This window comes from Ziziphus jujuba, chromosome 10 (assembly GCF_031755915.1).
Source record: "Ziziphus jujuba cultivar Dongzao chromosome 10, ASM3175591v1".
NCBI classification, from domain to species: Eukaryota; Viridiplantae; Streptophyta; class Magnoliopsida; order Rosales; family Rhamnaceae; genus Ziziphus; species Ziziphus jujuba.
The window spans coordinates 15,113,880-15,139,401 of record NC_083388.1 but is presented as its reverse complement, the minus strand read 5'-3'; the positions used below and the strand labels follow the sequence as shown (position 1 = coordinate 15,139,401).

Here is a 25,522-nt window from a genome sequence, read left to right as displayed (position 1 = left end):
AAAATCAACTATTGAACATATCTTTTCACTTGAGCAGTATCAAAATATATAATACATATCTGCATAAAATTCCATATCAAACTAAAAGGAGAAACTTGGATCAAAAAGAAAAAATATAAAATGAGATACGAGACCAAGTTGCTCTATTCTTTCTTGTTGGATAAGAATATTTCAAGGACACGAGTCATAGGCTGAATCCTCATATTAACTGAAACCTTGTTTTTTTCGGGTCAATTTGCTTCCAAAGGGACCAAAGCTTATCTCATTCATTGGTCAAATAATAATAGACTTTTCTAACTTTCCCCGCTTATCTTTTTTTTTTTTTTTTTTTTTTTAAATTAAATCTTGACAGAAAATATACGGGACACTTCAAATTTCTTTAGGCCACCGTACGTAGCACCACCAAGAATAAAAAGCTGTAGCCTTCAAGCAGGGAAAGTTGCTGAAATGCCACAATACGATAGGCTTTGACAATTGGGATCCCAAACAAACCCCTAAAAATAAATTATAAAAAAAAAGAAAAAATCCAAAAACAGTGTCAAAATGAACAAGTTGGAAAAGAAACAGAATAGGGTAGTTACCCAAAAGAGGAGGTCCATCTCACTGTTTTTTGTCAGTAAGAGGTAGATAGCATTTAAGCAAAAGGTCCAATAATTAATAAAAACACTCCCTCTATATATTTGTTAAAGAGTCATATATACTCAAAGACGGCCACAAAACCCAAAGCCTTTCAATCTCTTTATTAAAATACTTTCTCTCATTTTTCTCCTCGTCTTCCCGACCATAAAATCGCCGATCCACCAAAACCAATTACTTTTCCTTTTATGCGCCTGAAAACCACGGACCAATAGTATATCCGCAATTTTACCCCACGCGCTCCTATTGGGTCCCTTTGGAAAAAATAATAATAATAAATCCTCTATTATTTACCAAAGGGTTAAGTTTGTCTGCTTCTATTTATGACTGCTCTGATTTTCAGAGCAGTCCAAAAAGTACTATTTTTTCACTTATTTTATTAACTGTGTTGTAATTCTCGTGATATTGTGCATTATTGTTTCCCGAGATGATACAAAAAAACGAGTTTTAGAGATATTTTTTTTTTTTTTTTTTTTTGTTTTTTAAGATTTGTTTTTGTTTCGGTTCGTGAGGGAGAGAATTCAATTTTCAGATCTCGGAACCCAAAAAACAAAATATTTATATATATACACATAACCCATCAAAAAAAGGACGAGAAGGGTATTAAAAAGTATTTGGAGTCTAGCAATGAAAATGAAGCAGGTAATACTATTATCCTGATCTTTAAAAGAAAAAAAGAAAAAAAGAAAAAAAGAAAAAAAAAACCTCAGTTCTATTACTCTGTTGCATGGAAAGTTTCACTGATTCATTCAAAGACTGCAAAAGTTTTTTGAGTGGAAAAAAGGAAGACAGAGAGCAAAAAAAGAGATTCCACAATTGGGAATCTAATCTGATGCTGTTTGATTGGGTTTTCTATTAGACAGAGACAGTGATTATACCTTTTTGGCGCCTGAGAGTGTCTTAGAAATTAATTGAAGAAGATTAAGTTGTTGTTGCTGTTGTCATACTTGTTGTTGTTGTTGTTGTTGGGCTGTTCCATTTCTGGGTTTTGTCCGAATCAGAGGCTTGGACTGAAAGACTGAAGCTTTTTTCAAATCTGGATCTTACCTGGAAGACGAACAAGTATTCAAAGAAGCTGATCTTGTAGCGTGGAAGAATTGGACTTTTTTTTTTTTTTTTTTTTTGGCTTTTCACTGCAACATTTGTAATATTCCTATTGCATCTAACAAAAGGTAAAATTTTAGAAAAAGAAAGGGAATTTTAGCGATTCTTACAAAATATACTTAGAATTTAATGCAGTGGGCTTGTATTTGTTTAACTAATTGTGGATCTTTTTTTATTTCTTTTTTTGTTTGTTGGGTTTAGTTAGAGCATTTACTGAAGCAGAATCAACTTGCGGAAAAAAAAAAAAAAAGGGGGGGGAAAAAAAAAAAAGCGGCTTTGTCGAGGATGTTCATCGTCATCTTCATGAATTAGAAGTAAAAGAGGCTTTTTTGTTATTATTGCTGTGGAAGAACCAACAACGACGACAACAAAATCACAACCGTAAAAGAGAAAAAGGAGAGCTTCTGAGATGAAGGAAGCAGAAAAAAGCTTGGATCCGCAGCTATGGCACGCATGTGCAGGAGGGATGGTTCACATGCCTCCGGTGAACTCCAAAGTCTTCTACTTCCCTCAAGGCCACGCCGAGCACGCCCAGACAAACGTAGATTTCTCCTCCGCCGCCCCCCACCGTATTCCGGCGCTCATTCTCTGCCGTGTCGCCGCCGTGAAATTCATGGCGGACCCAGAAACCGACGAGGTCTTCTCCAAGATAAAGCTGGTTCCTCTGGGAAACAACGAGCTCAATTGCGAAGTCGGACTCGGCGTCGGCGTTGGCGGAGATGGAGTTTTGGGTGCTGGTGGTGGTTCCGACGAAAACCCCGAAAAACCAGCTTCTTTCGCGAAGACACTGACCCAATCCGACGCCAACAATGGTGGGGGTTTCTCCGTTCCCAGATACTGCGCGGAGACGATCTTCCCGCGTTTGGATTACTCCGCCGACCCTCCGGTCCAGACCGTCATAGCCAAGGACGTCCACGGTGAAATCTGGAAGTTCAGGCACATTTACCGAGGAACACCCCGCCGACATTTGCTGACCACCGGCTGGAGCACCTTCGTCAACCAGAAGAAACTCGTCGCCGGCGATTCCATCGTCTTCCTCAGGGCCGATAATGGTGATCTCTGCGTCGGGATTAGGCGGGCCAAGAGAGGTATCGTCGGCGCCGGCGGCGGTGGTGGGCCGGAATCCCTATCTCCTTCCGGTTGGAAACGGAATCCCGGAAGCTGCGTTTCGTCATATGGTGGATTCTCTATGCTGTTGAGGGAGGAAGAGAACAAGCTGATGATGAGGAATGGGTGTGGGAATTCGATCCCCGGTGGCGGCAGGGTGAGGCCTGAAGCTGTTGTGGAGGCTGCGGCTATGGCGGCGAAAGGGCAGCCGTTCGAGGTGGTGTACTATCCGAGAGCAAGTACTCCGGAGTTCTGTGTTAAGGCCTCGGCGGTGAGAGCGGCAATGAGGATCCAGTGGTGCTCTGGGATGAGGTTCAAGATGGCATTTGAAACTGAGGATTCCTCCAGGATTAGCTGGTTCATGGGAACCGTAGCCTCTGTTCAGGTTGCTGATCCAATCCGCTGGCCTAATTCTCCATGGCGGCTTCTTCAGGTGTAATTCCTTATCTCTCTCGCTATCTCTGTCTCTTTGTCCTGTTTTGCTATTTTTCCCTGGATTTTAATGTTTCTTTTTTTGGACTATTTATATGTGATTCTCTTGATTTCGTGGTATCTTCAGATTTAATTTTTCTGTATATTCTGCATATGTTTGATAACGGTAATATTTTTTTGGCACTTTTAGTTACCCTGTTGTTAGCTTCGGCTGCTGCAACTACCTGCTTTATATTTTCATTTCCCGCTACGTTTTTTGTTCTCTAATTATTTGGTTCCTGGTTAAGTTCTTATTTTGGTCTTTGATCTCCCATTTTTTGATTTTGGTATGGCTGTAATTGTGGTCTGAAATGCTGAGTCCTGTTTCTGTTAAGATTATATCCCTGGGAACTTCTTAAATGCCCACAATTTGCTTTATTTGGGAAGTTGAAACTCATTACATAGGTGGCTATGTTCCCCTAGCAAAGTGTTTTTTTTTTTCAGTTTTTTTTTGGGGGGTAATCGTATGTACGTGTCTCCATCTTGATTGTTATGTGCAACTGTTTAGATGATTGTTCAAAAGAGCTGTACACAAAATAAATCGCCTCTTTGTAATCACCTTCTGTTTAAATCTGATTTAAAATCCGCAATGTTGCAGGTGACATGGGATGAACCAGACTTGCTACAAAACGTAAAGCGTGTAAGCCCATGGTTGATTGAATTGGTATCTAACATGCCCCTTGTCCACTTGTCATCTCTTTCACCACCACGAAAGAAGTTGCGGCTCCTGCAACACCCAGACTTTACTCTCGATGGTCAATTCACCGTGCCATCGTTTTCAGGCAACCCCCTTGGGCCCAGCAGCCCCTTGTGTTGTCTACCTGATAACACTCCTGCAGGCATACAGGGAGCCAGGCAAACCCAATTTGGATTATCTTTATCACATCTCCACCTTAACAACAAGCTGCAGTCAGGGCTGTTTTCCTCCAGTTTCCAGCAGTTCAATCAACATTCTAGAATTTCTAATGGGATCATGACAGGCCGCACGAATAGCAACGATAGTGGCCTATCTTGCTTGCTAACAATGGGGAATTCTAGTCCGAAATTGGAGAAGTCGGATAGTGTAAAGAAACACAAGTTTTTACTCTTTGGTCAACCTATACTCACCGAGCAGCAAATCTCTCATGGCAATTCCACTGTGACAGTCTCACAAGTTCTTAGTGGGAAAAATTCAACAGACGAGATTTCAGAAAGAGCCAAGTTTCTTTCTGATGGCTCCGGATCCACACTTGAGCAGCAGGTTTCATCAGAAAAATCATCAAGTCCTGGGTTTTCATGGAATCAAGGTTTACAAGCGGCTGAATTAGGACTTGATACCGGTCATTGCAAGGTATTCATGGAGTCGGAGGATGTGGGGAGGACTCTTGACCTCTCTGTTTTGGGCTCTTATGAAGAGCTATATATGAGGTTGGCCAACATGTTTGGAATAGAAAGATCAGAGATGCTGAGCCACGTTCTTTACCGTGATGCAAGCGGTGCTCTTAGACAAACAGGAGATGAACCGTTCAGGTATTGCTTATGAATACTTCATTATCGCTTGTTCAACCTGTAAGATATTATCAATTTGGTTTTGTTAAATGAATCTACATGTCATTTTGCCTGCAATTTCAAATGAATTTAGTCTCATTGGCTTTATATTTAAAGCAATTTCCTTATGTTTTTCCTCTTGTTTTTGTTGCAGCGATTTTATGAAAACTGCAAAAAGGCTGACGATTCTAACAGATTCAGGCAGCAACAATATTGGAAGGTAACGGAAAAATCAACTTCGATCACTCAATGCATGACTTATATTTACCAAAGTAAATGTGATGGGTTATGAACAATCTTTGATTCAAAGGTTGAAAAAATTGTTTTGCAGGACATGGGTCACAGGGATTCGGAATGCTGAAAATGGACTAGGTGCATCAAGTAAGACTGGTCCTCTGAGCATATTTGCTTAGTCTTTATGTAAGCACTCGAGGCTAGATGTTGAGAGTATTTTAAACTTTTGTTTGAAGGGTTTTAATTTACTAGGGAAAACTGGATATTAACTCAAAAAGTCTTTGATTCATGACATTTTGCTTTGGTACTCTTTTTCTTTTTTTTTTTTTTTTTTGGGTGTTTGTGGTGTAAGTATATAATGCTTTAAATGAACATTGTTGCTTGCTATTACGATGAACTACTCATTTTCAATGCTTGTACGACATAAATAGTCTCTGAAATTTGTTTTATCTTTTTCATTACCAATTTATATTTTCGCTATGCTGTTGAGAGAAAAGGAAAGCTAGTGCTGGTGATATTTATGAATTAGTTAAGAACCTCACAACCAGTGTGGATCTTGAAGTGCATAAAACATGTGAACACCATGTTGGTTGCTTCATATATTATGAATGATAAATGCTGTTTGGCAAGTTGGTCTATTTTGGGTTGCATTGGTGAATTGCGGGAACGTGAAAATCATCAATATTTGAAAAATGAAAAGTATTTTACTGGGACCTTATAAATCAATTGCTCTTTTGTCCAAATTGATTGAATCCAGAATATGGAACTGGACATTTTCATCTGAACTATTTTAAAACCCAAAGCTTAACTGGCTTTTCTTGGATGCTGCTGGTTAAGCTTGAACGTCCACTGCTTCAAGAATATTGCAACAGAAAATAGACATAAACCTTAACTAAATCAGCTTTACCAATAAAAACTAAAGAGAATTGCCAAAAAATTAATAAGTAAATAAAATTGGAAGGGCAAGTCAAAGGACCTCTCAAGAGCTTCACTTTTTATTGTTGACCATGGTTGGACACTTGGAACAGCTTTATTGTTGGCTTAATGAATTGGCATCTAGTTGTTTGACTTCGCTATGTTGGCCTTTGTTGGTGTTGGATGTCAATTAATTAGACACATGTTATACCTCATCATTCTGTTCTATTCCTAGTATCTTATAACTTTTTCCTTTTTGTACACCCAAAAAAATAATAAAATATTATATAACAAATTGAGGACCAAAAATTGATAAATAAAAAAAAAAAAAAAATGGGTATTTGCCTTTTGTCCTAAAAACATTGTAGGATTAGGATATGCCAAGGAAAAGGAAGTGATAGGTCATCAATTCACAGCTTGAATAGAAATTTTCAGATTTGGATGTCTTTATTCCATGGAATTTATGAACATAAGAAACTATTTGACAAATTACAATATCTTATTCAACCTTGACTTGTGTTTCAAAAAACAAAAAAAAGAAACGAAATTCAAATCAAGGCACACAATGTACAAGGAAAGTTTTGTTTTTTTTGTTTTTACTATTTAAATGATTTAACAAAATCCAAATGTCTTTATCTAACACATTTGGCCAAAAATATCATTCTACTAAAAATTATTATTTATAAAATAAACATAAAAGTAATTCATTTTCATCTCAGTTTACTGTATTTTATATAAATGTAAACAATTTACCTAATAACAATGAACAGATAAAGAAAGTGTTAAAAAAAAGAAAAAAAAGTTCATAAACAAATAAAGAAAGTTGTCAATTCCTGAGACTAAGAACTTGGGATCTGTAACCCGGAAAACATGAACCTGGGCTGACTGTTCCGGCATTTCGACAGCCAAGCTGGGTCTGGTCCAGCTTTTATTTATTTTTCTGATAATTTATTTATTATTTCTTATTGAACCAAAGCAACACACACGTGGGGGGTGGGACCCATGGCAATTAGGAAGGGTGTTCGAGTAGATCAAAGCGCACGTGCGGTCTAACACTTGTGTCGCCGTTTTGGTGGCCGGGCCTTTGCTTGGGTGGTGGTGGATTTGACTCCACCACCTCTTTTATTTACTTGATTAATGAATTCATTTATTTTCCACTGAATTCAATGTTTATTGGTCCAAAGCGTGTCATTTGCTAAATCCTAAACCTCTATTTCATCAACCAAACTCTTTGATTTTACTAATACATCTTTTTGCCGAAAATAAAAAAAGAACACCCCATGAAATTGTTGTGTTTCGATCTCCTATATTTTATTAATTTTTGCTAAAAAAGATTTAGGAGAAAAAAAAATAGTGTCTATCTTTTAAGAAACTAATGAGAATAAATATCTACCCTTTTTTCTATCAAACAATAATAATACAAGCATTGAAAAGTTACAGATGAATTCAATGTATAAAACCCCCTTCCTTTTTTTCTTTCCTAGATGTAAATGATGAATAACTATTTATGAGTCAAAGATTAAGATTGTCCATTTATCATGTGATTTGTATGAATGAGAATGAATCTTCAAAGTTGGTACAAATACAAGAATGGAAGGAAGTCACAGAGTCAAAATGGTCAAAGTTTTTGAAGAAAGAGCCAAAGAAGTAAATATTGGAGAGGAGAGAAACAAACTAAAACATATTTTGTGGGAGCATTCAATTGTTTCTGCTCCACAGTTTTCTGTTCCAATTTTCAATGCCTATATCAAGGGATCCCGGATTTTCATATTGGGATACCCATTTGTCTTCATTTATCCATTCACACTCTCTCTTTTTTTTTTTTTTTTTTTTTTTTTTTTTTTCATGTTAACGATAAATTATTTACTATATTTTATTTTTTAATCATCAAATTTTAAATTTTATAAGTATTATTATTATAAAATAAATTTCAAATGGTTTTGAAACCATATGTTTTTTTTATTTTTTATTTTTTATAAAAAACTTCGTATCATCTTGATTACATACGTAAATTATATAAAGTTTTTTTAGGATCCATATTGTTTTAAGATCACTTAATTATTTTTCACTTTGTAAAAGGTACAAAAATAAATAAATAAATTAATAAATATTACTACTTATATCAACTTCTCCACTAACTCTTTGAATACCAACTTTGTATTGAATTATTTATAAAAACAAAATTTGTGTTGAGTTTCACTTATTTCAGCTGTTGCAAAAAGTTGGTATTTGTAGTGTAACTTATAAAAATATATATTTTTTTCTTTTTGGCTTTTGTGGATAAGCTAAACTTTGTAAAATAGATTTGGCAAAAAACTACTTTTCATTTCATGGCTTGATGCTTTTTAGTACAAAATTTAATGCGTGGTGTTTTTTGTTCCAGAAATAATACATATAATAATGTGGAAAAAAATAAAAATAAAAATAAAAAATAACTTCGTAAATGAATTATGCATTTCTTTTTCTTTTTATTGGTGAATTCATAAATGAATTATGCATGCGCGGCAATGGAAGTTCACAGTTAAAGAGGGAATTAGTTGGTGCTCAAAAAGTAGGGTCGGTGTGTGCCGAAAGTAGAAAAATGTGAAAGTGTTTTATTTTGCCTGCGTCTGGCACGTCACTTTCTGGTAATAAGTTGTCGTTTGTTTGGCAAAGCTGTAATTTCATAAAAGGGACAGAGATTTGGTGACGTGGCTAGAATTTCACCGGGTCGGACCCACCCAACAAAGTCCACGGTCTCCACGGGGACGGTTTTTAACGAACAGAGAATTTAGGAAGACAGCGCGGTTACGTTGAGGCCGTAAAAGGCTACAATCAGGATATTGACGTGTACGGACACGATCTCATTGTTTTGGTTTTCGTTTCGTAAATCCGTGATACCATGCGTCATTATCGTGCTTGATCTTTTAGCCGCTGTACCTATGGAAATACGAGAATTTGTTTCTTTCACGAGATATTGCAAAATTATCTTCTCATTTATTATTATTATTTTTTCTCTTCTCAAATAAAATTGACTTTTTAAACTAAAATAATAAATTAAATTACCCACTAAAATTTACTAATTTTAAACCTCTTTTTTTTTTTTTATTCAAATTAAAATTTGAACATGTTTTTAGATATTAAAACAGGCAATAAGTTCCTTCTTCAAGAATTATAATTTTTTAATTAATTTATTGTTTAAGAAAAATAAAGGCAAGAGAAGTTAAGAGATTTAGTTAGAATTTTTCAATTTTGTCTCAAAATATATATATATATATATATATATTTTCAAATGTAAAGGGATATTATGTTTGTTGAATAAATTTGCGTATATTTTATTAATTAAAATTGTTGGAGAAAATTATACATAATACAAGTAGTATGATTTTGTGGAGATGTAGCATTTGACAGTCACATCTCTGTAATTTTATTTTTCTAAAATTAATGGAAATTATAATGAATTGACAAAACTTTAACTCAATGGTATAGAAAAAAGTATCAAGCTTTAACTCGAAAATGATTCTCAACAGAAAAAAAAAAAAATTAGAAAATGATACATTCTTAGTGCGCTAAGGGGGTTGGTCCCAATTAAATCATTGATGTTTAAGATGACATGTTTTATTTCCAATTAAACTAATTGGAACGGAAAATTGAATAAGTTTCACGCAAGATTTTCAACACGAACTTATCAAAGAATTTTGGCCTAATTAAGTCCTAAGAATTTCCATGAGAATTGGCATTGTAAGAGCCGGCCAGGTGTCGGCTAAATAAGCATTATCCAGTCTGGTTGGACCACTTAAAAAATTAAATTTTGTGTAAAGGCAACGACATAATCAATGTTGAAGGAGAGCATGGTAGCTAGAAATGTTTGATCCTTAATTCTATTATGAATTGGAAGAAAATTGTTTGGTAATCTATCTTTTTCACAACCCCCATTTCATGCCCTATGGATTTCCCATATAGGTGAGTCTATTTTTTTTTTTCGGCCTTTTGGAAAAAAAAAAAAAAAAAATTCTCTTTAATCATTCTCAATCCCATAAACTTCACTATGGACCTTTCTATTTTTTTTTTTTTTTTTTTTGTATTTTGGAACGTGGACTTCATTTTGGACTTGGATCCGCTAAAATTTGTAAAAGAGAAAACAAATCGAAAGGGCAAAAGAGAACAGTTTAGGTGCTATAAATGAATAAAATCATATCCAAGTATATATACATAAAAAAAAATTAATATGTATTTTTTGATTGAAATTTTAATGTTTATTTTCATCGAGTAATATAGTGTAATAAGTAATCCGTAATCAATATTTAACAATTATAATACAGTAATATATTTTATTTTCATGTTACATAATATTATAGATTGTTATATTATAATTACTGTATATGATTCTTTCTCAATATATGCATAAAAGCAATTGGAATTGGAAGTGATTGGATTTCCGAGCTCTTTAACACAAAACAAGAAGGATTTTTTGTTTTTTTTTAAGGCTTGTTCTAGAATTGTAGAATGTCTTAATAAAGGAGAAAATGATTGCATTACTAAGCCCTAGTGCTAGCAATAACTAAAGAAATCTTTGCAAGGTATATCTGTTGATTGCAAGTTTGTTTTGAATGTATGTGTAGAGGGATATAAAAGCAGTAATGGTGGCCACCAATAACGGAGAAAACTCACCACCTTGATAAGGTACACATAGACTTGCAGTGCAAAAAACCACGAATTACACCCACAGAGAGAAGCAAAACAAGGGACAACAAAATACAAGATAAAGATTTGCAACGTATTGGGGACACATTGATCCTTTGAGGTCAATCAAGTTGCAAAAATTGCTTAAAACTTTCTTTTCTTGCATAGCTAATGTCAATATCAAACTACATTATCATATGGAAACATGAATTTTTTATTTAGTTTTTATTCTTTTAAAGCAACAAATTAATCAAAGTTAGGCATGCATGTCATTTCCATATTAATTATGATATCTAAGATATATGTTCAACCTGTATACAGCACTGCTATCTTGAATCTTGAATGCTGCTACTTTTTCTAAGATTCATGTTTTGTATTTTTCCCATCCTTTATGGCAAATAAGCAGTATAGCTGCTTAACCCATAATAATAATATTTTCCCTTGATTGAAAATTGCATTTGATTAGAAGCTCCCAGCTCCAAACTATGTGTCATCGATAGAACTGGAGACTACCAGCTCAACCTGGTTGAAGATTCTTCTGGGACTCTGGCAATATCGAACTTTCCTCCTGTCATTTGTTCCCTAATAGTTAGGGTCTCTTCCTGTATTATACTGATCGACATGTGCCATCTGAAAAAAAAAAAAAAAAAAAAAAAAAACACATCGGAAAAATCTATAGTCAGGCCCCCCCGTTTGCAAGTATGATACATGATTCATTGAGAATCCAAGGAATAATTTATTGATTAAATAACAACCGGTCAAACCGGTAATGAAAAAAAAAAAAAAAAATCCCTTTAATGAAATACGATTTATATAAATAATAATAATAATAATAATAATAATAAAGTATTTTGTTTCATATTGGTCAAAACCCACCCATTGGTGAAAAATTCCTTTCTCCCCAGTTCTTATCCACGACTAGAAACAATTGGTTTTTGCAAATTTCTTCATCGTTGTACCACTATAAGAAACAAATTTTTTTGTGTTCAAGCCACAAAAAATGCATAGCAAGCATAAGAGAAATGGCTTCTTCACCAGATCTATGAGGCAAATTAGGAAAGTTGTCCATCTCAACGTGAGGATTGCAGATTTCCAAGGCAAAAATAGTTTCTAGGGTTTGGATAAGGATTTTTTTGAAAAATAACCACCTGCTCGATCAAAAGTTGAAAAATAGTAATTTTTTTTTTTATAAAAAAAATTAGCCCACTTTTAACTTATCTGAACTAAAATACCCTTCATTAAGTTTTTTATTTTTTTCTTTTTCTTTTTTATTTTTTTTTCTATCAAAACGTAGTTTTTTTTTTTCTTTGCTTTTTTTTGTCCCTCTACTTTTACTTTCAAAATGCAGCTAGGGTTCCCTTTCTACTTTCCCTTTCGAAAAGCTTGATCGCTATCGCCACCCAGAGGCAGAGGAGAGACACACCACCGTTGGCCCTACTCCAACCTTTCGTTCGCTGCCATTGTCATCTTTTGCACAACCGTCATCCCACTAAGAGCTAGTCGTTGTCGTAGTCGCAGGCTGTGTCAATGCTGGTGCCATCGCAACCACCAAGTCATTTTGCGAGGGTTGTGCAAGTCTGTTTAGTTAATGAAATTATGAATTTTGTTTCTTTCAAATTGTTCAGTTTCTGTAGTATCATGAGTTCTATGGGTTTCATGGGTTTTCTACAGAGGTTTGGAAGTGGGAATAGAAGCTCAGTTATTGTGTGTGTATTGGTTGATATTGAATGCAAGTGATTCACATGATAGCTTAATTTTTAGACTGGATTGCTCTAGGAAGCTATCACAATGGTGTAGATTTACTAGGAAGGGTCCAAAAAGTCTTTCCGTTTGCTCTTTCTCTCTCTCTCACACGCAACTATATATTGCAATTAAATAATGGAAGAGGTTTGTTAGACCAAAACCAAATGAAAAAGGCCCTTTCTCAATTCTATTTCCTCTTTGATTGTTTCTTTTTCCATTGGAAAAAAAAGAAAAAGAAAAAAAAACCCAACCAAACCAAAATTGAAATCACCCAAAACCATTCAATTATCAACCTCTTTGTCTTCCATTCCCTTTACTATCTCTTTCAATAATGTCTTAATTCTAGGTGTTTTTTTTTCCCCCACTTTTTGTATCTCCCATGGCTGTTGCATCTCATGAAGTTACAAACATATGTAGTCACTGGTAATTTGCTTCTAATTATGTTTGATTTTAGTGTGTCCGTTTGAATTTAAAGTTTGGATTTGATTTTAGTGTGTTCATGTGAATTTAAAGTTTGGATACAATTTAGATAATTTTTGTATGGGAAATCTATGTGTTTGGTATGATTGAATGAATGATTGAATTTTTCTTTTTCTTCGGAGTCTTGAGAAATTTGTATGATTATACATATTATACTATACAAGCCTGTACAATAGTTCTCTGTAAATTTGTTAATATTCTTTAGTTGAGTTTCCATTGCTATTTCTCGGAATTTAAGACCATGTAAAATTTACTAACGCTCATGCACTTTATGTTGGTTTTAGCTGCTGATTCTATATCCAGTGTTTGTGAATGGTTCTTGTAGCATGGTGACTGTTTCATTACACTTTTTATATTTTGATGAGTATATGTTGCTGAAATATTTTATGTCGCTTTTGTACACGGTTAGAGACTGTAAGTGGTATTCTATGCTAAGATAGATCTCATTTAATTAATCAACCTGTTTTAGACAATTAGCTAAACATTTAACACTAATTTGTTGGAAATTTTTAAGTTAAGTTGCCTTTTGCCATGGAGATTGTGAATTTTTATTTTATATTGGGAAATTCGCGGAAAATATTCATCTTACTTTGTCTTATCTTAAAGGGCATACTGTTTCTTCTCAATGCTTCTTGAATACTTTCAACACTCTTGGAATGTGCTTAGAATTGGCTGAAATTGCAATAGTTGACTCAATATCTGCATCCCTTGTGAGATTCTTGTGGTGGTTCTCTTCTCTTGTGTTATCTTGCACATTTAACTCTCAACTTGATAAACTCTTTTTTATATTTGACGGAGCCAACTTAGAGTTGATATTCAAGGTCCTAAAACATTGAGGAGGATACTTGGGAACTTTGCGGTTTTTATCTTTTTGATTGCAGAGAGTGAAGCTAAGCTTGTTGAGAGGTTGATTGACAGGAAGACATAGACTAAAGGAGCTTTTCTTTTGAGGATTGCAATGGCTAGAGAGGAGTGCAGCATGTTAGAAACTTTGATTATGTTGTTGTAAATATTGAGGGGAAGTTCGAGAATGCTGTTAGGTTGGTGGAGTCTATTATTGATGTAGAGAAAGCTAAAGTCCGGCAAAGGAGTGTAGTGATACAATTATTTGGAAGGTAATTAGGATTTTTTTTTTTTTTTTGTTGAGAATTTGTTTGTTCCATTTACAATTTGTTAGAATTTCGATTGGAATTTATTTTTAGGAAATGTGGGAATATTGATTGTAGTTCTACCATTTGGATAGTATAACATATTTTTTTTTGATTTAAACATCATGAATATGAAGTAGTGAACATAGAAAGAAACAACCTGGTTTGGAGTTTGTCGTCTTGGCTATGCTTTACTTTGGCTATTATGTTATGGAGGTTGGAAAAACTTATATTACCTGTGTACCTGTGCAATTCTAATTGCTATGTCTCATCTTTGTTTTGAAGAGAGAACATAAATTCTTGTAATATTTCTTTTACGTTCGTTGAAGTTATATTTCATTATCTTTTAGGAGAGATTTTATAATGATTTCATATCAGCATGATGGTAAGTTGGAACATGAGCAAGTGTTGGATACCTCTTGGTGGCGATAAATAGGTCTTGTTCATAATACTGGTTCCTATGACTGAAATTTCTAGTTAGTTGAGTGGGTAATTAGGATAGGTTAAGATAGTAATTGACTATTGATATTAATTACCTCTACAAGTTTATACTTTTATTTATAGAACAAGAGACAAAACTATAATTATGGAGCAAGAGAAAAAATCATAAATTCTTTGTATGTTTGATAGAAACTTTTTTCTTTTTTTTCTTTTCTTTTTGAAAATTTTAATTGGTTCAAAATGCATATACTAATTTGGACTTTTCTATCAATCCAATATGTGAAAGCCTTGATCTTTTTTTTTTTTTTTGGTTTTTGTCATGACCCCTCATATTTTTCTTTGAAAACTTTAATATCATTGGAGAGATTAAGATTATTGAATCTAGGTAGCAAGCAGAATCTAATATTTTCTTGCCAAGCATATATCTTAATTTAATATGTTTTTGGTTTTCTTGCAATTAAACAAAATATTTGGATTGAAGATCGAATCAGGTGTCTTTGGCTGCTTCTTTTCTTTCTTTCATAATTTTTTTTTTTAGCTAAAAGATTCTTTGCCTAGGTTTATCTCTTGGAGGATGCAAAGGAAGCAATATAAGGCCTGTAAGAATAATCTAACTTAATTAGTCATATGTCCAGATTCTATGGTTCAATGTTAAGCTGTAAGTAAAACATATACAAACTAATCTCTTTAATTTGGTATTTGGACATATGGACTAGTAGAGTTTAAGTAAGTTGTTCATTTGATTCTTGGTTTTCATTATGTATCTTCATTGATCTGATGAAATATGAACATTAATGGTATTTTCTAATAAATCTTGATGCAAATCACATTTTCTAGAAAATTAGTAATAGTGTCAAAGCCTTCATATTACTGAGTATGCTTTTGATTGACTGTTGACCTTCTAATGATATATTTAAAAAACTGTTTGTTATTTTCTGATTATTGTCTTTTCTAGGGATTGATATATTCACTAAAAAAGGCTCTGGTAGATTAGAGTTTTAAAAACGACTGAGAACTTTGTCAAATTGATTTGTTCTGTATTACATATGACATGCTTTGCTATGAAATATTCTTATGTGTTGCTACTATTATTTTCTCCTCATGTAGGTGACAATAATTGCATCAATATAAATAATTAAATTTTGTTAATAATGTTAATTTGGTTTTTCCAGCATTGGAGGAGCAAATGAGGAACCGAATAGAAAAATGAAGTAGTAAATTAGAGTTCGTAGAGTTATAAGTGGATACAGAGAAAATTGCAAAAATAAGGATTTCACATACACACACACACACAAATGGAGAAAGAGAGAAAGATAGAGAGATAGAGAAGCATTGGTGGTGATTTGTGCTCCATTAATGTAAGTTATTTCTCTAAACAAAATAGCTAATATTTATGCAAGTTGATGCTGCATTCATGTAAAGAATTTATCGTTGAACCTTTATTTGTGCTACAATGTATGGATTATGAGTTTGTTGATAATTTTCATAATGCATTATTTTAGAATGTGACTCATCTCTTTGTAAATTGCTCAATTTTGAACTTTTATCATCATGAGCCATGCTTATGATATTATGTTATTAGAATGTGAAATTATATCTTGTAGGAAGCTGCTTTTTTTTGTGGAATTGAATAGGAGATTTGAATGTGAACCATAATATTTAAGAACTGTTAGAACCATAGATTATTTTTGTGAAGCAATGTCATATATAAATAAATATTTGTTATCTTTGTTGAATAAATTTTAACTATTGAATATGGTTGTAATTATGTTATTGTTTTGTTGTAATAATAAATATTTTACAGTGATGACTTTGGCATTTTTGTGCTCAAGTGCATGAAGTTTTTACATACTAGATTACCATTGAATTTCACACAAGACGACATAGTGTTCTTTAGAAGGAAGTATGCTCATGAGGCTTACAACAAGTAACTAAGCATATGAGTTGGGTGGTGGATTAATGAACAATATGATATCTTTTTTACTGCTTTGTTTTTGTTACTTTATCATGTTTATAGATGCATCTTTTTTCTTCTATTAGCCTTTTGAATGTAGAGATAATGATGGATTTTGATGTTCATTTAATAAAGATAATGATGACTTTTGATGTAAAGATAACTAATTTACTTTCTAGAAAATGTGACATTTTTATAAGAATTCATTCATGCACAAAGAATTCATTCATGCACAAACCCCTTAGGTCTAGCTTCTGGGAAAATTTTCCTCTTGTCAGCAAAAATTTCCTCCCGTTGGAAAATATTTACTCTTGTCGGAAACCAATTTCCTCCAGTTAGAAAATCATTTTCCAATAGCTGAATAAATTAATATTAGGGCAAAAAAAATAAAAAAATAAAAATGAGAGTGGAGATAAAATATGTTATGAACTCAATAAATGAAAGCCCATATATATATATATATATATATATATATATTAAATTCAATTATCATTATAAATATATGATGAAAATGAACCATTAACATGAAGATGAATTTAATAAATAATATCTTGACTTTTAAAATCACTAACCAATTAAAGGTTAATCCAAATGGATAAGTAAATAAATATAAAAAAAAATAAAGAAAGATAAGAATATGATGCTTTGCATAGCTGTGAAGGCTTCCATCTACCTTAATATTATATAACCATTTAAACTTTTAACATTTAACATCTACTATTATAGTGTGTTCAATGTGTTATTAATCAGTATGTATGCTTGTAACTTTTGATAAATTCTTTTTCTTCTTCTTCTTCGTCAAACCAAAAAAAAAAAAAAAAAAAAAAAAAGAAAATTGATACATTTTATTTTTATTTTCAAAATCATTTGAACATTCCAAAAAATCTATTGTAATCAGTTTCCTTTACGACCAAAATTACTTTTTTTTGTAGTTTTTCCACAATGTCTCTTTTAATTTCGAATTTATTAAACTAAAATTTCTAAATATGTACTACTCCATTATCATAACATAAAAAAGCATTACCATCTAGTAGAATATATATATATCCATGATACAAAATAATTTGTTAAAAGACATAAATTAAAATACATAACTATAATACGCTAAATTAAAAATCCCTACTTCGAAGCATAAGACAATGGATTCGTACATCTCTGCCTATAATGTCCAACATTACTGCATCGACTACATTTATGTCCAATAACATCTTCACCTTGAGATGGTATGTGTTACATCATTGGCCTACCCACTCGCCTATGCGTCCATCTCTATGGAAGAGCAATACAATTTGACACATCATCCGGAGCATGTTGTTGTTTTTCATCTAAAATAAGGTAAATGGACTCAATATAAGCTGCCCGATATGCATCCGCAATGTAGTATTGAGAACATATGACATAAGGAGTAATTTTATATTCTTTGCAAGCAACAATACTATGATCACAAGGATATTGATCAAGATCGAAGACTTTCCATGAGCATATATTTTATTGGAGGTTAACTGTGCCCTTTAAACTCCCACATTCTACAAGAAACTCATACATATTCACGGCCTTCACATGCAGCCCGATAGACTCCAAATTGCGGAGTTTGAGTTGCTCTTCCATATGGTTAGTCACAGGCTTTGTCAATTTTGCATATGTAGTTCGTTTTTCATAAAACCACCTTTGCAGTAGATCCCGTATGTGCTTAATCAATGTTACTATTAGCATCTCTCTAGCATCTAGCAAAATACCATTTGAGCTTTCTTCAATATTGGTGGTCATGATAGTGTATCTTTTACATGGAGAGGGAGAACATGCCCATCTTGTAAGGTCACATGCTCGGATGTACTGGGTAGCCCTACTGTCTTTTGCCTCTATTAGCCCCATATAAAACTCAAAATCTTCAACCAAATATGCGTTACCTGTAAGCATGAAACATTGTATTATCGTATCATCTTCTTTCGCATGTCCATTAGCCTTAATATTTCTGCTTATGTGGTATATGCACAGGCCATGGTATGCATTAGGAAAAATTTTGTGTATTGCCTTTTCAATAGTTGAGTGTCTATCTCTCACAAACACCAAATCCGAAAAATCTCCAATAGCATCCTTGAGGTTTTGGAAAAACCATGTATATGCTTGCTCATTCTTTCCATCTCCAATGCTGAAAGACAAAGGATATATTTGCTTATTGCCATCCATGCCCACTGCAATATACATGTATTCTTTGTATTTTCCTTTCAAAGTAATCGTATCAACAACCAACATTGGTCTTATGTGGGATATAAATCCCCTAATGCATGCTTCAATTGCCATAAAGAAATATACAAAATGGTTATTATCATATGTTTTGATATGGGTCAGAGTTTCAAGATTCTTTGACACTAACTCATAACAGTAGGTAGGCAATTTAGCAAAATTCTCCTCTGGAGATCCCTTAACACTGTTAAATGCATATTCTCTACCTCATCATGCTTTATTATAACTTATCTTCACCCAGTTTTTTTGCAGAAAGTCATGCTGAATTTTTTTGGTTTTGTAAACACATACAATCCCTTCATATTTAGATTTGATATATTGCCCGATAACCCAACTACTTACCTGCTTGAGTTCTAGATGCACGATATTTAATGAGTAGCTGTGTATGTTATCAAAAATTGTGACAACAAATATTTCCTCATTTTTTAATTTGGTCGCACATAGTTTCCATTTACAAGTATTTTCCAAAAACACAACCTCATATAGTTATATAGTTAATCGTATCATCTTAAACTCTTTATTTTCACGCATGCAATAAATACTCAATTTATTTTGTAACTCACGTTTGTTGTGAAATATTTGTCCAACTACAATGCTCTCGTAGCCTGTGAACTTTGATGAAACTATAGCCATACAACCACTTTTGCTTGATGAAAAATGGTCACTTGGAGCATGATGAACCTTAACAGCATCGACTCCTTCATTGTTCATTTCGGGATGTATATCATTATTATTTTCGGACAACTCATATTCAAAATCTATATCATTATGATCAATGTCATCCGATTGAATACTAACATTATCCACTACTGTCAGTGATGAAAATATCAGTATCGATGAAAATATTGAAGGTATGATTTTATAGAAATATGGATGGAAATGTCGATAAAATTACGGAAATTGTAATAAAAAATATAATAATTAGATTACAAGGATAATAAAATTGTCCATAAATATTAAAAATTATTCTAACTAAAGAAAATACAGTGTTTGTTAGCACCAAAATGTTGAAAATTTAATAAATAATACTAAGATATATGAAATTTTCAAATACAATTCATAATACATCATCAATACCAAAAAGAACTCATTGGTGCTTCACAAATAATTGTTTATTTATTTCTAATTAAAATAAAAAATATAAATTGTTAATAGATTTACCAACATAATATAATTTAATAATAATAATAAAAAATAAAAGTATTGTAGGAATGGAAAATAAGGGGAAACCTAAATAAATAAAAAAATTGGAAGATTCTAACTTAAAAGGAAATAGAATACATATTTATTGATTTATCATATTTTATTGATTATTTTAGTCTTTGAATATTATTAGTTTTGTAAGTATATTATATAAATTTATTATAGTTTTAGTTAGTCAAATACACAAAAATGGCTTAGTTGCAAAAAAATGTGAAATAGAAGTTTTTATGATATTAAAACATTTATTTTGCTTTAGTTAAAGATAGAAAATAAATGTCAGTTTTGTAATTAAATTGAAGGCATTATATTAAGAAATATATGTGAAACAAAAAAATAGAAAAGGAAAAGAAAAGTGAAAGAAGCTTTTTGTATTGAAATTGATTTAATGGCAATATAGTAATAGGCTGCAAAATCAGTGGGCAATCTTTTTATGTAAATCTGTTTTGGAAAAGTTAAAAGACATATGGTAGATGAAGAAATGGGTAAGTGAATGGGGCAAGCACTGCTAGCATTTCTCTGTTTCTCAATCTTAGTTGAGGCCCTTTTTTCTCTCTCTGATAATTAATTGTCATAGTCTGAATCTGAAAAATCTTGATTTTTTTTGTCCTGCGAATCCTCAGAGCAAAAGCTTTAAGGTGAATTTGGGTAAAAGAAACAACAAAAGAGATGAGAAAGAGAGAAAGCCAAGATAGGTTTGGGAAAGAGAAACAACGAAAGAGATGAGAAAGAGAGAAAACCGAGATTTCCATCAGCAACCGAAATTTTCATCTGATTTCCATTGATTTTAGTCGACAATGTCAAAATTTTGCGGCAACAGTGACATTTTGGTGATACCTCAGACATATATTTCTTTCTCCCTCTATCGGTGTCGATGCTCACCGATACCCGATAATGTCATCGAAATTTTGATAACATCATCGACTTTTTCTTCCTTGCCTGCTGCATTGCAAATTTCATAATTACTAATATTATGCAACTGATCATACTCCTCTTGGTTAGGAAATCATTCAGCAGAGTCACCTCCAACATCAACTGGTTCATGGATGTTAAATGATGTACAAGATCTACGGACATCAACTTGATCTCTAAATTGAGTTTTCTGAAATAAAATGTCATAAAATGTAGCCTTAATAAGTTCAGATTTGGGAACTTGTGGTAGGTGAACACCAATTGGAGGATGAGCAAAAGATAGATGATTACTCCCACTATCCAAAGCAAAGGCTGTTTCATGAACTTTTTTAGATACTTGTTCAACTTTTGAAATTACTTCAACATACAATGGAGGTCGCATCATTGTTATCTCTCCATTCCTCACTTATTGAAGAAAGCATTTCACATCCCTATCATTGTGTATTTCTATAGGATCCAACTTTTCTGTACATCATCCATATATCCATTTTAGCTGTAGCAAATATTTATTTTGGTCTATCTCAATAGAATTGAAAATTTCATCCTCTAACTTTGATTTTGTGCAACTTTTGTCGACGAAAACCATTATATTTTTACCATTTTGATACTCCCAATGACCACCACATTTTGCACCAATGATCTATCGTATAAAATCGCAATTACAATATCATCATCTTCCATTTCACTACAAAATTAAATGAATAACGTTAAACTAAATTAGTGAATTTATAAAAATATGAATAATACTAAACAAACATATTAACCGTATAAAAAAAATCGCTTTTCTTTTTTTTTTTCCGCTAAATATAACATTTTTCTACTGGTAGAAATTAGTAAAAATTGACAAACTAGCAAAAAATGGGGGAAGTCCATCTTTTTCGCCAATTTTCCTAGGCTTTTATTGGTTTTCACAATTTTTTAGATCTACAAAATTTTCCCCCCATTTTCACACCATATGTAACCTAAGTACCCCTAATTCAAATATAACAGCTCATAAACTAATTATTACATACCCATATTACAAAAATCTTAAAAGATACAAATTCATTTAACATTTTCGATGTAGAATTTAAGAGAAAGAAAAGGAGAAAAATTTACCTCAGTTTAGCTTCAAAACTGAGAAAATACAAGAAAAAGAGAGTGAGAAGGAGAACAAGCTTGAATGATGATTTTTTTTTTTAGGTGAAGTGGTGTTTCTTTGAGAAAGGAGGAAAAAGGAAAAGAGAGAGGCATGTTTGGTAATTTTCAATTTAGTCAAGGGTATTTTGTCCACAGTTGGCTAGTTTTTTTTTTTTTTTTTTTTTGGTTGCTATTTTTCAACTTTTGACCGGGCAAGTGGCTATTTTAAAAAAAAAAAACCCTTTGGATCCTCCACCAAGAGAGAGAGCTCGTAGAGAGGGATGAGATGATTAGGCTCATGTCGAGGAATGGTTGGTGGTGGTGGTGAAGAACATTCCAGTGGTGGTTGTCAGACAAAGTGGTTAGCTATTGCCTTTTTTTGTTTACAAATAGGTAGATTTTTCAATTTTTTGTTTCTTTTCATTCTTGGATTTTTATTGGTCTTTATTGTATTTCTTTGGAAATCCAATTATTGTGTTTAAAAAAAAAAAGTAAATGGAAAAAATGGGGGAAGAAATTAATGATCATGGTTTTCATGAGAATGATTTATTAGGTTTTTGATCTTTTTTTGTGTGTATGTTTTTTTCTTTTTAATTTTTTTTTGGGTAAATTTAGATTAGTGAATGAAGGGAAGCTTGTACTGGAGGAGATAATATTTGGGCTTTTGCTTAAAAGGTTGGAAGAAGGTTACTGTAAAGGTGAAACTGGCTTGATTCTTAAGGGAATATTTTGAGTGTCTATTTTGGCATTGGAAATCTTGTTATAAACACTATTTCATAAATGGAATATCAAATTTTTGATTGAAATGTTGCACTTTTTGTGAGTTTCTTTGCGCATTAGATTATTGACCAAATTGCAGATATTGATTTAATTGTAATATGGTCAAAAGCACAAAAAGTAAAGTCTTTCCTCATAGAGGATTTCTTAGCATGAGCAATTCCTCTACTACAAATACTGGAGGTCCCTAGAAGGAAAACTTTCATTTCTATGTAGAGCAGGTACTATATTTGAGTTTAAATTTCCATTCAAGATGATTAACAATTTGCTTCATCAAGGTGTTAGAAAAACTTTCCCCTCAGCTTAGAGTTTAATTTATGGTTCATCTTTTGAATTATATATATATATATATATATATTTGTTTTGTTTTGTTCTGATTAAATGTATTTCCACCTTTTTGCAGCTTGGCTTATGATTAGTGGTAATTGAATTTCACTTTTGCTTTTGGTTCTTGAATGTTTCTCTGTTTCTTTGATAAAATTGAAATTGGTACTTCCTTATGCTTAATTTCCATTTTTTTTTTCTCTATTTCTGATCTAGGTCTAGGCCTTCCTTAATTATGGAGACTAGGAATTTTGGCTGATGAACATCAATCATGACATTACCTCTGTCATATTGGAATTATTTCTTCAATAGTATAATCTAACTATGAATTTGAAAGACATGGGGCATTTGTGTAAGCAGATGTAATTTCAAATATAATTCTTTAGATGCACTATAGCTTGTATTAAATCTAATTTACCAATCTCTTATTATCAATAAGAAAATTCAATAAAATTTTTATTGATTACTTGATTCTTAGATTCTTATCTACAAGTATCTATTTTCTTTTACTTGTTTTTTCAAGCATTTTTATTTTATATGTGTTTTCAAGCATCATCTCTTCTTTGACTCTCATAATCATGTAGCTTGCCCAAGTAAACTGTACTAGACGTTGACAATTTGGAACCCTTATTGGATGTTCTTATTCTAACTACTTGTGTATGAACTGATTGGTGTGGTAGTGATGTATGCCACCATGTATACTATATATGCAACTGTTAATTATTAACTTTCATCAAGTTTATGATTATGAGCTAATTATGAATGAATATATCAAACGAAGTTCAATTTCCAAAGAACTAAGTATTTTTTTATGCTAATTTATCATTTTTATACTTTGTTATTGTCAATGTTATTGCTTTTCCAATATTCTCTGGACCCATTTATATGATGGATAAGGTAAGTGGCAAATCAAAGTAACATGATTTTAGCATGTTGTTTACTATGTTTGTCACTTATACTTAGTTTAAATTTACTCATCTGAGTTATGTTCTTTATATCTCTCTAACTATTAATGTATCTTTTGCTACATGAAGGCTAGTTTTATTCTTTAACTAAATGTTTTGTTAAAATAATTACTCTCATGCAATTCAAAATTAGAAATAGTCCATATGGTGGTAACATTTTCAAAAAATTTGCAATATGTCCAAATGGTAGTAAATATTGCTTCAAAATTAATAATGGTCCAAAAATTGATAACATATTCATAATTAGATAACATGTCAAAAATTTTATTATTTTGTCCATAAACTTGTAATTGTCCATAACATAATAATATTATGTGAAAAAATGTATTACATGTCTATATATTGGTTTTATTATCCATTACATATGTAACTGTCCAAATAGTGGTAATATTGTCAAAAAAAAGAAAAGGGAATCATGTTTGTAAAAGGGTAAAAGTCTAATTTTTTTTTTTTTTACTTTATAACTCCAATATTTTATTTATTCTTATTACAATTTTTTTTCTATTGATTAATGTCACTTAAGCATTAATTAGATATTATATTATGATTTCTTATTACATAATCATGATTTATTAAAGAAAATGCATTTTCTTATTTTTCTCGCCTACTAAAAACATTTTCCCACCCATGCAATTTTTTTCTTGTCTAACATAGCAACCTGCTATTACTAATTGCAAATTTTCTTCCTTTTTTGCCCTTTGCCATATGCCATCACCTCATAAGGTCATCTCCCATGTATACCAAATGTGGACCTAACTGTACTGCTGTCCAGAGCATATTGCATATATATAGATCTGTGTATATATAAATAGTTGTAGATGAGTTTTCCTCTACAATGGCCATTGTATTAATCAACCAACAATTGAATTTGAATTAAACAAATTCCACATAATTAAACAGAAAAGACAAAAAACCAAAAGCCAAAAACAAACTTATCACCAAAAACTGAACATGTCACCAAATTTGGTTTTCTTAGGGTATGGGCACCTAATGTTTATGTTTTTGGTTTTTTGTTTTTTTTCTTTTAAGTTTTATTTGGGGTAATTTGGCCCATTGCCCATTCAAATTGAGCTTAACGATGAATACCCTTTCAATTAACATAATTTTTGTTCTCTACCCACTAGTTCCCACTTTGCCCTTTTTCCAAAAAAGAGTTCTATACCCACTAGTTCCTATTTTGCCCCCTTTTTAAAAAAAGTTTTAAGAAATAAATACCTTTTATTAAAGGATTAATCATTTTACAAATCATTTTTCCATTTAAATAATCTCCCATATCATTTTTCTTTCTTCCCTACACCCCATGTCTATGCAGAAACTCCGATCTCAAATCCATTGCTAGAACTCCAACTATTTTACATCTCCAAAATAGAGTAATCATTATAAAACTCTGACCGTTTTTCACTGCCAAAATAGAGCAATCGCAGGGAGTTTTCATCTATCACCATTTTTCATCCTCATAATATTCTCTCATGCAACTTCCTTAACTTCGTTGATTCTCTCTTAAATTTACTGTTTCTCATTCAATTGCTCTCTCATTTTTCCCTTTCGATTTGATTCCA

At 32.3% G+C, this 25,522-nt stretch overlaps 1 protein-coding gene across 2 annotated transcripts; it reads left to right on the top strand.

Annotated features, from left to right (window-relative positions):
• Window positions 1–1,189: 1,189 nt before the first annotated feature.
• LOC107409384 (auxin response factor 18) lies at window positions 1,190–5,476 on the top strand. Of its 2 annotated transcripts, XM_048469007.2 has the most exons (5): window positions 1,190–1,808; window positions 1,942–3,280; window positions 3,917–4,827; window positions 5,000–5,065; window positions 5,177–5,476. In XM_048469007.2, exons 2-5 carry the CDS (start codon window positions 2,150–2,152, stop codon window positions 5,256–5,258), a joined length of 2,190 nt encoding a protein of 729 aa, XP_048324964.2. In that variant the 5' UTR covers window positions 1,190–1,808; window positions 1,942–2,149; the 3' UTR covers window positions 5,259–5,476. The 2 variants fall into 2 exon arrangements, with proteins under 2 accessions (XP_048324964.2, XP_048324963.2); XM_048469006.2 differs by having other exon boundaries at window positions 1,190–3,280.
• Window positions 5,477–25,522: the final 20,046 nt, after the last annotated feature.

Bases quoted from the DNA above. Each gene is read 5' to 3' on its own strand.
- LOC107409384 (XM_048469007.2), top strand. From the start codon at position 2,150: ATGAAGGAAGCAGAAAAAAGCTTGGATCCGCAGCTATGGCACGCATGT. The intron at 3,281-3,916 runs GTGTAATTCCTT...GCAATGTTGCAG, and splicing joins CTCCATGGCGGCTTCTTCAG to GTGACATGGGATGAACCAGA. The intron at 4,828-4,999 runs GTATTGCTTATG...TTTTTGTTGCAG, and splicing joins ACAGGAGATGAACCGTTCAG to CGATTTTATGAAAACTGCAA.